The sequence below is a fragment of the Cyprinus carpio genome, chromosome B7 (assembly GCF_018340385.1).
Source record: "Cyprinus carpio isolate SPL01 chromosome B7, ASM1834038v1, whole genome shotgun sequence".
NCBI lineage: Eukaryota > Metazoa > Chordata > Actinopteri > Cypriniformes > Cyprinidae > Cyprinus > Cyprinus carpio.
The window spans coordinates 33,571,430-33,583,681 of NC_056603.1; the positions used below are offsets into that span (position 1 = coordinate 33,571,430).

Genomic DNA, 12,252 nt, shown 5'->3' on the forward strand with positions numbered 1-12,252 from the left:
TCACCCATCAAGTGTGGTCCTGCGCCACACTCTGTTGCGTTGAGTCCCACGGTACATCCGCGGGAGTGCAGGTCTCTAAAACAGCTCTTCTTCCTTTCAGCTAAGGACTTTATTGTGAAACCTCTGCATTTCAGTAATGAATGATTCCTGATTGAATGATAATGATTCCTTTTATGGAGGGGACAGTGTCTTGTCAGGTCAACTGAACCAGTGTTAACTTTTTCAGATGTGTTCAATTCAACTTGTGTTTTGTTGACAGAGATGGAAGGTCTGAAATTTGACTGCTTCATTGGAATCTTTTCACCTTTAAGAGGAATGTGTTGGAAGATTGAAAAGAGAAGCTTGGATCTGTTCTCATATCAGCGTACTCATTGACAAACTCAAAGTATGAAAAAGGTGGATAATGAATTAGATATTCCTTCTTGTATTATGTTCCCTTGACTACACATGATTCCTGAAGACTATAGGTAGCTTCTCAGCAGTAGAATTTACTTATGGGAGTGGTATGTGGATGAAGCATTGCTGGCTGAAGATTTAGCCTCTGACCTGGTTTACAATTTGGAAATTTGGCTGCATTTCGAAGAGTGCAACATTCTTGATCTTTTCGTAAATGAAGTGCATGTAATCCACTACACGGCTCTTGAAGTGAATAAATCTTTCCCCTCTTCTGCCCCCAGCTTGTGTTTCTATGCAGTGCTTCGGCAGTGAGCTAAACAAAGCACAGTAAAGGTCAAAGGCAGTTTGTGTTTAATACTTTCTTTACTCTAGACCAACTTGTGAAACTGTAACAAAGTAACAAAAGTAAAGATATTTCATCCAACACTAGCACTGTTACTTCACAAAGCACTTTACTTGTAGCACTGTGTAAAACATACTCAAGTACTTAAACCATACATTTAAACCAAAGGTAAAACATATACATGTTATTGTAATTAAGCAAATACAATCTAGTGTCAAGATTTTATCCTTTGAATTGTATTTTTAACATGGCAATAGTTCTCAAAATATATAACTAAGCGAAATACACAATCACATAGATTTATAACTATATGAATATTTATTCAAATTTACAGATTTTTGCATTCTCAAGGGCAAAACATGTAGGAAGGACATGGATGCACATTTATACTCTGCGCTCTGAAAATCCTAAAATGTCTGATGTATTGCTAGCTGGCTGCACACTAGAGGATTTTGAGGCCAATTTTAAGCTTGATTTGCACCCCCGAATGATCAGGTGGTGTGGCTTGATTCACGGCTTGCCGCAAGCGATTTTTTTGTCCCACAAATCTTCTGTTATGTGGTGTCACTATGAATATTTAACTGCTCCTGACTGAGACGGAGCATCCCCGAACTCAAATCGTAAATATCAAACATGTAACATTCCATACAGGTTTTCCTGGGATTTAATACTTCTGATGTCTGAAACCTGACTCTGATAGCCGAGAATGAAGTTTGTTTATCAAATCTATAGGCAACTGCTTTGTACAAAAAAAAAAAAAAAAATTCTTATCTCCATCATCTACAGTAGCCAATGTTTTAGTCAAAATAAGATCATATTATTTAGAAACACACTTTAGTTTCGTCCAGTGCTTGAAGTGGAAATACAAAACAGTCAGTACTCCCAATACACGAGGGAAATCGCTTTTGGAGGCTGGAGGGATTTCCCTCGGTGGAAATTAGGAGGGCACAGGGCAGCATGCGAGAAGTGATTTCGTCACAACACTGGCCCGGAACGGCAGAAAAATTCAGGGTACACTTAAGCATAAACATGCCCCCCAGCCCCCGAACCAGCCCACTTCGAGTTTTGTAAATTTTTCATAGCCCAACTGCATACCGACACTACTTGCGTGAAAGGCTGCACGTTGCAGTTAAACACACAGACGCGCTTGGGCATGGATTTCTGCACTCATGTAGTTAGACTGCATTGCTTTTACAAGCGTTAATTCGTTTGTTACATATAGACTGATTTCTTTATTCCGGGATTGTATATTTAAATTAATACACTGACTAATAAAGTAAATTATAACTCAAACTTTAGATTGTACTGGGGCACATGCCCCAATGCATCTCTGACACCGGTGCATCTCTGATTTGTTGTTGGTCTACCATTATGCTCGTATTTCTGCTTCGCTGTGACTTACAATTTCCATTCATCTGACCATCCGCAATCTGGCAAGCGCCACCACAAGAAGTCTGGAGGTACTGCTGCTCTGGTTAGCCAAAGTGGTAAACAGCCTCAGTGTAGGTATGAATTTAGATCTTTTGTATGTTTAAAAAATATACTGATACTTGGTGCCAGAGTATCGATAATGTCTCAAGGCCGGAGATATTTATCGTCTATATTAGGGGTGTTCAGTGAAGCCAGTATTTGTATCTGTATTTGTATCTGTATCAATCACAAAATTATTCATATCTGTATCTGTATTCGTATAAAACCGGAAGAAGGTGGCACTTGAACCAGAACTTCATACAGTATTTGATATGACCGTTATGTTTATGGTTTTACAGCCTTATCGGTTATAAATGAACAAATATGCAGTGTTTAACTAAAATTTCCTTGTATAGACTGTTTCATCGGGTGCACGCGCCTGGTTCTAAGTTAACTTCCGTTCTGTGTTTGTTTATCAGTCTGGCTATGGCCAAGATGACAAGTAGTCTGAAGTTGGGCTCAGGTTGTTGTGCTGTGGGATATGTTTCCCGTACATTTATTTATTTGTGGCACTCACAATGTCAAAACTGACCGATTTTCCAAAAGGCTTCGTTGAATAAACATGAGCATGCACTGCACTTTTAAAAACAAAACGAGGAGAGTGTTTTTATATCACTGTATTTTTGAACGAAGACTATTTTTAATTATTCTATTCAATTTTCGATGTAATTTTCATTTCATTTTGCATGTTATACGCCTGATAAAGGAGCATTTGTGAGCTCAGCGCTGCTTTGTGTATAGCAGTTACCAGGGAAACCTTTGCTTCTCCCACTTTAAAGCACCTCCTGCTGGCAGAGAATGAATTTGCATTTTCAGTAAGTCTGATTTAAGCAGCAAACATATTTTGCTTATCAAAATAATCTACTCTAGAAGGACTACTTAGGTGTTGTTATTGATTCTATTTGGAAGTATACCGGAAGTTAAGTTAGGTGCACAAAAGCGTGCATGCACAGTAACGTTTGTTTATGTTGTTGCCGTTGAAACCATCTAAATAAACTACAATGGTTTATTTATCTATCCAGTGTAAAACCCGGACACTGCCACACAAATGTGGCTTTTTGTAAGTGACTGTCCGACTACAGGATTTAACAGAGTAACAGCTAGTCACTACCAGTTACAAAAGACACTCTAACAATCTCTCACAGACAATTCTAGTTTCATTTTTCATTCATTTCTTAAATTATACTTTGACTATTTTCTGACTCGCAATCTAGTGGCAAATTTTATTTATGAATTTTTTTTCCAATGCCAAACTTACCTGCCAACCCCTGGCATAGAGTCTGTGTTGCTCATGAGTGTAAAGTGTGTCTTACTCGGGAGCATAGCGACCCCTGGAATGCCAGCAGCTCACACCAACACCGCCACGCTGGATTCCAGTCTCAAATGTCTTGGGACTGACTTAGTGGTTCTAGACGTGATAAACATAACGGGACGAGGCTCTGGAACCACAGCCATGATAGGACGAGATTGCATAAAATCCATTTTGTTGAAAATATACAGGCTTGCAGACATTTTGTAAAAAATATCTGAGCTGGCAGCCATATAATGAACAGTCTCTGGGTTAGCAGCCATCTTGGGAAGAGACTTTGGAGTGGAAGATACTGCAGGAGTGCTGTGTTGCATACAGGCAGGGTCAATCATCAGCAAAAACAACAATGGAGGCAACGCAAGGCGTAATCAATTAACAAGTATAAGGTCATGGCAGGCAGCAATGATCAACAATCAGTCCACGCTAGAAAATGGTTCATGGATCAAAACTAGGCAAGGCAAGGCAAGGAACAAGACAGAAAAATAAAGGAACACTGAATTGCTAAAAATACAGGCTAACAAACATCAGCGATGTGTTTGAGTGTGTGTGCATCTTTTACAATCCTTCTAATATGAGGCAGCTGTGAACTGGTAATGAGTGCTGATGAGTCCCGGCAATGGATTATGGGAAATGGGTTCTGGGTGAAATGGTAAAAGTCAAGGGATGGAGCTCATGGGCACTCCAGCTGGTGATCGTGACACAATATAGTACAAGATTCTCCTATTTAAAACATTGTGATAAATGAGTTAGGTCAAAAGCAATCTAAAAATAAACCAAAAATAGTTTAAATATATTATGCATTTATGTAATATTATTTTACCTAAAGTGTGTTATAATTAATCACATTACTAACTACAACGTTTGTCATGTAATTTGGAATCAGTAATGGACTACAATTCATAGGCAATCTACCCAGCACTGTTTATGCACTTAAGCCAGTATAAACTCTTGTACAATATGACTATTTGTAAACTCTCAAGACAGAAGTCACTATCTGAACCTCACAGTAATTGGCCGCCACTTGCATTTTTCACTTGATATTTGTATAAATTCGAGACTGCAGATTGTTCAGTGAGTTGTCAGCCACGACTCGGCCTTCACTATCAGGTACAGAATCATCAGAGAATACAGAACAGTTATCAGAAACGTCATTATTTACAGAAAATACATTCTCGTCATAATTTTTTTCCACAATATCACTCAAAGGGAGGAAATTTACACCCAAAAGAAGGTTTCTGTGTACCACCTTTAACTGACCAGATATGGGGTGTTTAATCTTGTAAATGTGGGTTTTAGGATCACGATCAACCACAGTATATACCACATTTTCCCACTTGTCCGAAAGTTTGCATTTGCCGCGTTCACTTTTATTGGCTAATAGGACCCTGACGTAGAGGTCTTCACAGTGCACCCGAGACCCGTACGGGTTCGGGTCTATATTTTAAATGATCAGCCGGGTCCAGGTCGGGTACGAATCTGTTACTTCAGGTCTCGGGTCTGTTTAACATTGTGTGTAATACCTGTGCGATCGGAGTCATCGGACTCGGAGAACACCCGGCCGTGATCAGACACTGCTTGTGTTTTTTGTAACTTGCAACTTGTAAAATTAGGAAAAGAAAAGTGTGAGCCAAAAAAAAAAAAAAAAAAAGATCTCTCGCTCTCTCTCTCAGGTGTTAGAAGCAGAGAGCGCAGACTTAGAGTTAATGCAAGTGCACGCACGGTAATAATGGATATGTTCATGAGCGATGTGCGAAAAAAGCTTTAAAAAAACAACGAGTATAAAGAGGTAAAACCTACGGGCACCCCATTCTGTCTGGGCATCCTTCAGCACCACTTTATTAAAGATAAAGACAAACACAGCTTAGCGAGCTGATGTTTTTTATTTTTTTTTGCATTGCATATTTAGCATTTAATATTTAATTTCTATTTTTTTAGGGCAAGGCACAGATTGCACACTTCAAGATGTTTTATGTTAGTTTAATTAAGTCAGATAGCCTGCCATGCATGGTTTTGTGTGCAGTGGGGAATCAGATAATTATTTTCTATATAAGTTTAATTTTATTTCTATGTTTTATGTTTTAAGTGTCATTTTGAGTTCCTGTTCCTACTATGTGAGATAGTAGTAAATAAAAGTGCAAATCTCAAAAACGCTTGCAGACTCGACACACTCATATTTAATATATTTTAAATCAGCAACAAAATCTGAGGTGAACTGTCACATGAATGTTTTCTATGACGCTCAAATTGCGTTAAAAACACTGATCTATAATATAGATCATAATATAACCATATTTTAGGTTGATCTAGCTAGGTTTTTAGGTTTTTAGGTTTTTAGGTTGAGCTCAAGCGCGTGTCATGTTTCTATGGCAAACAGTGAGGGACGCAATGACTTCGACCGCCAATACCGCGCTTTACGTTTTCTCCCATTTTTATAATAATATAAATGAACCGTTTAATCTTAAAGTTTTAGTGGCCAGATTCAGACTCGACGCAGAGCAGAGAGCACAGAGATGATAGCAAATAAATAACGTCAGCGGCCATGGCACTGAACGAGCAGTCGTTATTATAGTTCAAAAGGGCAAACAGTCAAAGTTTTTATGCGAGTTAACTCGAGTCAGAATGTACATGTGCACAGTTGCATTTGTCATCCGTCACCATGACATCAAGTGGACTTTTGAAGATTAAATAATGAATGGATTAAGCTTGTACTTGGAATAACGAGAGGAATAACATGGATAACTTTCTTGTCGGAGGATTGTAATGCATCACAGGCAGTCAGGTACAAGGAAGAGAGACTACGGCTCCTTAAATTAGGTAAGACAAAAAGTTGTATTTTTCACAACAGGTTTATTGACTTGTAATAGCAATTTAAGGTGGAATATGTGACAATCGGGTCCAGTCGGGTCTGTCTTCCTGGCGGGTTCGGGTCCAGCTTTCAAATAATAGACGGATCCGGGTCGGGTCCGGGTAGACATTTCTCGGATCTACACGGGTCCGGGTCCAGCTTTCAAATAATAGACGGGTCCGGGTCGGTTCAGTGTAGTACATTACGAGTCTCTTTCGGGTTCAGGCACAAATTTTTGGGCGCGTGAAGACCTCTACCCTGACGCCAACAGCAAGAGCATCCCTAAAATCCTTACTTAGGGACTCTATGTACTTGGGAATAGAGTCGTTCGAATCATACCACAGTACGCTCTTGAAAACAACATCAATTGGCAGTCTCCGGGTGCGACCGAACATTAGATAGAAAGGAGAGTACCCCGTTGTCTCGTGCACTGTGCAGCTGTACACAAATGTTAATGTATGGACCATCCGAGGCCAATCTTGCTTTAGTCGTGGTTCAAGGGCTCTGATCATGTTTCCCAATATTAGATCAAATCTTTCTGTGATTCTGTTGCCCATTGGATGATTTGGTGTCGTTTGTGACTTCTTAACACCAGAAAAATCAAGCAAATGCCTAATGAGCACACTACAGAAATTGACCCCCTGATCAGAATGAATGCGTTCCGGGAAACCATAGTAACAAAAGTAGTTATCCCAGAGCTTCTTTGCTACTGACTTAGCTGACTGGTCTGGGCAGCGAAAGGCATGGGCCAGCTTGGTAAAATGGTCAGTGACCACTAAAACATCAACAGACCTATTCTGTGAATCTTCTGCAGTCCAGAAATCAATGCAGACTAATTCAAGTGGAGCAGAAGTCTTGACACTCTCCAATAGAGCTCGGCCCTCTGGCTCTGGTGACTTTGCAAGCACACAATGACTATACACTTTTACATAGTCACGAACATAATGTTCAATGTCGGTCCAGTAGAAGCACGAGATCTGTGCATATTTGAAGATTGCCATCTTTTTTCCAGCACAGAACCAAAGGTGACGCGAATTCGCTTACTGATTTGCAAACTATTCCACTCTCTCCGCATTGTGTCGCCACAAATCTTACAGTTGCTTGGTCCAGCTGTGTTCCTTCTATGCTCTCTCCCAAGAAGACACATACTGAGGTTTACGCTCTTCCTTTGCCGTCAAAACTTCAATCAGCTAAGCCAGCATGTCAGCCATCCGATTCAGACCGGATTTATCCTTTGCATCCAGTTTAGGCTCACCAGGCCCATTGGTCTCCTGCTTGAGACACATTAATGTAGACTCAGAAACATTTTGGCTGACTGGGTAGTTGTTGGTGCTTGATCTTAGTTTAAGCTCACGTTTGAAACTATCTAAAAGCTCCTGGACATCTTTCACAGTCCAGCATTCTAATAGCCATACTTTAAAAGTAGGTGCTAAATCAGGGTCTGGGCAATTTCTCACAAACATCATTGCAAATTCAGAATTTAAATTGCCCATTCTTCTGCCCTGCCCTCTGAGACACTCGTCAGCTATATCTGCTGCTTTATTAAGGTGAAGCCAGTAGTCAACAGCATTTTTGCTGTGTTTGGGCAATGTGCTGTAAAAGTCTGCGAGTGGCATGCTGGAGCAGTACACTTCACTGAAGTGTTGCTTAAGTATGCTGTATATAATCTCAGGGTGATTTGTGCAGTCAAGCACAGGGTTGCTACGTAGGCCTACTTTCATAATATCTTTGGCCCAGCCCATTAGATGACCAAGAATCTCATCAGCCTGTTCAGTAATTTTGACATTTCCCTTTTGCAGGTAAGCTCGCATCATCTCAACCCATTCTTGATTGTCACATCTACCTAAACCACCCCCTCTAAACACTGGTGGAACTTTTTCATCTGATTTCAGAATGACATTCAACTGTGACAAATCAAGATTAGCACATTGGGAGCCTGTGGTGTTATTACCTTTACTGGATCTGGCAAATTCACCCCCTGACAAAAGTTTGGCTGTGACTGAGTCACCAATTTGTCAGCCCAATTCTTTAACTAAAGTACCAAGTTCACTGACATCTTGATCGCTAGAACTTTCCACATTACATGGCTTCGGAGTAGAAGTAAGAGGGAGAGTCTTATGTAAATCATGAGCCATATAATTTCTCCTATTAATAGCATGAATTTTAAGTCTTATTGCCAAATTCATCCAACCCTGGCTTGTTATCAGAAAACTGCATCAGGTATTTCCCCCATCCAATTCCAAGAAAATAATTATTTGCACCACCCTCAGCCATTTGTTTTCAAATGTAGAATAATACTCAGAACGTTCTAAACTACACAAAAGTCAGATTAATCAAAACAAAACTGTCGTTCAATTATTTTCACTTATCTGCAGACCAACGTTGTTTTCTTTTCTTTTTTTCGTTAACTGGAGGATCTGGAAACCGCAGTCCACTCGACCGAATGAAGCATGCAATGTCCATTCTGCTCTCCGCTGTAGGCCTCGTCGTCCCCCTGGAGATCGCTTTGCATTGAACGCAAACAGGAATCACAGCACCATTGTAACCCCACTTTTCTGGTTATTTGTTTTGACCCTTCCGGAAAGGATGACACGGAGACGTAGGCTGAGCTCACTCATCGCGTTTACTAGAATTTATGAAATGACACCAAGCAGACTTGAAATATAGCTCATCCGGTCACATCACATTCTCCTCAAAAGCTTACATGCGACTGTTTCACCAGTTCAACAAACAATAAATCATTTTTTCCATAATTAAGAGCTTAATTTCTTTTTCTGTTATTTTCTGAACATAGAAAATATAAAGAACATTAGTATCAGGGCCAGAGTGGGACTCATTTTCAGCCCTGGAGTTTCATGTCTTGGACCGGCCCGCTTTAGTTCACAACTGACTAAAGGCCTATTAAAATAATGTTATTAAAACTGCATAGTGAACTGTTCCCTGTACAGCCTTGTGATTCATTGTATTTTTGCTCACATAAATTCAACAACTGACGTTTTCTTTAGCAAGGTGCCTCTGTCGGGGGAGTTAAAAGATAATTACGTCATCATTACGGCTGCCAATTAACTTCAGAAATGGAAAATAAGAGACAATTGTGATTCTTTAAATAAAGTAAGGGACAGAACAAGGTGAGCTCAAAATATTTGTATCATAATGTCTGCCTAAAAAGTTCTCGGAAATAACATTTGTTTTGCTTAATCTATTTATGTACAATTATCTATTCTAAAAAAAATTACTGCACAAATAGTGTAGTAATTTAGGAGGTGAAAATACTGTGAAATTACATACATACAAATTGCATGAAATTTGAAGGCATAGCAACTGAACGTCAATGAAACATAACTCAATGAGGCATAAACATTTTTTACCTAAAATTTGATTGCAATCATATAGCCTATGAATGAATGAAAATGCATATTTTTTATTTTACGCAAGCTTAGAGAGTGAGCTACTTCTAGTATTTGGATTTGTACTTGGGTCTAGTTTTAAGAATACACTAGAAGTGAATTTTTATAAAAATGTAGTCTATTTTTTCTCTATTCAACAGTATTAATTTACAATGAAAGACATCTCCCCTCGGGTAGATTGAATGTTTTCCTCGCCGCCAAAAATAACAGAATTTTCCCGGTCCTCCCAATTAGCCAATCCGGACCTACCTGGAATATATGAAATGACACCAAGCAGGCATGAAATATAGCTCATCCGGTCACATAACTGTCAAAAATAAATATACATGTGAAAATAAGCAACTTGAAAATACAGAGACAGAAACAGCAAATACCATGTGCTCCTAATGCACTCAACAAGTTCAGTATAAAACATTAATTATCCGTCAACTCTATATATCTTATGACTCAAATATGAAATAAAATACTTTTAAAAGAACAATTTTGACCTTAAAGAGAAATAAAATAATCTCTGACAACATTTTATTTCTGTTCGACCGGAGAGAGGTTTTACACCTACCATTCTCCTCAACAACTTACATGCGACTGAGGAGAAAATGGCCGACTCTACTGATAGTTTACCTTAGTCACGCATTTAACACATTCTATTCAATGAATATTTTAGAATTATTTTGCAAGATGAATAAACATTTTGGCACAATTCATTACAAATTCATTTTCCCTGTTAAACAGGCAATAGTGGAATATTAAGGTGCATGACCTTGTTTTATTGCTGTGTTGTGGATACATGGGGGAGCACTTCAAGAGAATGGGTTCATATTTCATTGCACTGGGATGGAAATGTATGGCAGCTGTATAAGCATGCAGCAGACATCAGGTGCATCAGGCACAAGATGCACACATTGGTAAAATATGTACTCAAATAGCAAACAGAGAGAGGTGGTCTCTCTGTAACAATCCACTGTACCAGAGTTCTTTAAACATTTCTTTTCCCTAGGAACCCTCCACCAAGACTCTTAGCTATCCCATGGACCCCCAGTATAAAAAGCTAGATTTCTTCAATAAGATTCTTATATTATATAATGCCTAAGAATTGATTAGTTAAATATGTATAAATCAGTTTGATATTTTATAAATTGTATATGTTTTTATATAGACTGGTCAGCTACAATATTAAAATCTCCTGCCCTGATATGGTGTAGGTCCCCTTTGCTGCCAAAACGGTCCTGATGCTTTGAGGCATGGACTCCACAATATGTCTGAATGTGTGCTGAGCTATCTGGTGCTAAAACATTAGCAGCAGGTCCTTTAAGTCCTGGAAGTTTTGAGGTGGGGACTCCATGGATCAGATCTGTTGCTTCAACAGATTGAGATTGGGGGAATTTTTTAAGGCCAAGGCAATCCTTTGTCATGTTCTTCAAACCATGCCTGGACAATTTTTGCAATGTGGCAGGGTGCATTATCCTGTAATGTCAACATGAATACCAAGACACAAGGTTTACCAGCAGAACATTGACCATAATACTGCCTCTGCCAACCCAAGTAAATGATGTACACACGAGCCTGATCTAAAAGAAAACATTATTCATCAGACCAGGCAATTTTCTTTCATTGCTCCATTGTCCAGTTCTGATGATTACATGCCCATTGTAGGCATTTTCAGTGGTGGACAAGGGTCATTATGGGCATTCTGACTGGTCTGTAGCTACTCATTCCTGGATTGCAACAGCACAGTCAGTGTTATTCACTGATTACTTTGTTTTCTATTGACCCTGGTTTCTGTGACACTACTTTTTTATGCATTTACATAAAAGCTAAGTAAAGAGTGGACAAGAGTATATATTATATTTAATTAACATTGACACAAAAACATTATATTTGTATAATGATGAACTAATAAACTAATGCACAGTCAAAAAGTTGTCATATAGAGATGCAATAGCATATCAAGTGCATACACACATAAATCAGCATATTGAGATGATTTACGAAGGAACATTCGACACAGAATGAAATCACATGTATAAGTTGCATTTTAAAACATTAAAATAGAATAACAATTAAAACAATTAAACTGTAATAATATTTCACAATATAACTTTAATACTGTTTTCTTCATAAGGGTTGGCATCAGGATTGGTGCCCATGTATGTTGGTGAGATCGCCCCTACCACTCTAAGAGGAGCTCTGGGCACTCTGCATCAGCTGGCCATCGTCACTGGCATTCTCATGGCCCAGGTACAGTAAAGTCACCATTATTTATATAGCTCTTTACACAATACAAATTGTTTCAACGCAGCTTTACAGTGATAAACAAGAACATGGTTAAGTGATGCAAACAGAATTTAATTCTGCTGTAATGTGTGTGTGCAGTCACGTTAGTAATATTGTCAAGTATTAGATATCCCCAACTAAGCAAGGCAAAAGGCAAAAGTGGCAAGGAACCCAAATTCCACTGAAGACAGACATGGAGAAAAATATC

The 12,252-nt window shown here is 38.9% G+C and overlaps 1 protein-coding gene across 3 annotated transcripts in view; it reads left to right on the plus strand.

The window, feature by feature from the left end:
• LOC109081719 (solute carrier family 2, facilitated glucose transporter member 4-like) overlaps window positions 1–12,252 on the plus strand; it is a 74,798-nt gene that overhangs the window by 48,625 nt on the left and 13,921 nt on the right. For all 3 annotated transcript variants that reach the window (XM_042728374.1, XM_042728375.1, XM_042728376.1), the window contains one exon: window positions 11,893–12,008. In XM_042728374.1, the coding sequence (XP_042584308.1) occupies window positions 11,893–12,008 (116 nt within the window). The remainder of the gene's footprint in view (window positions 1–11,892; window positions 12,009–12,252) is intronic.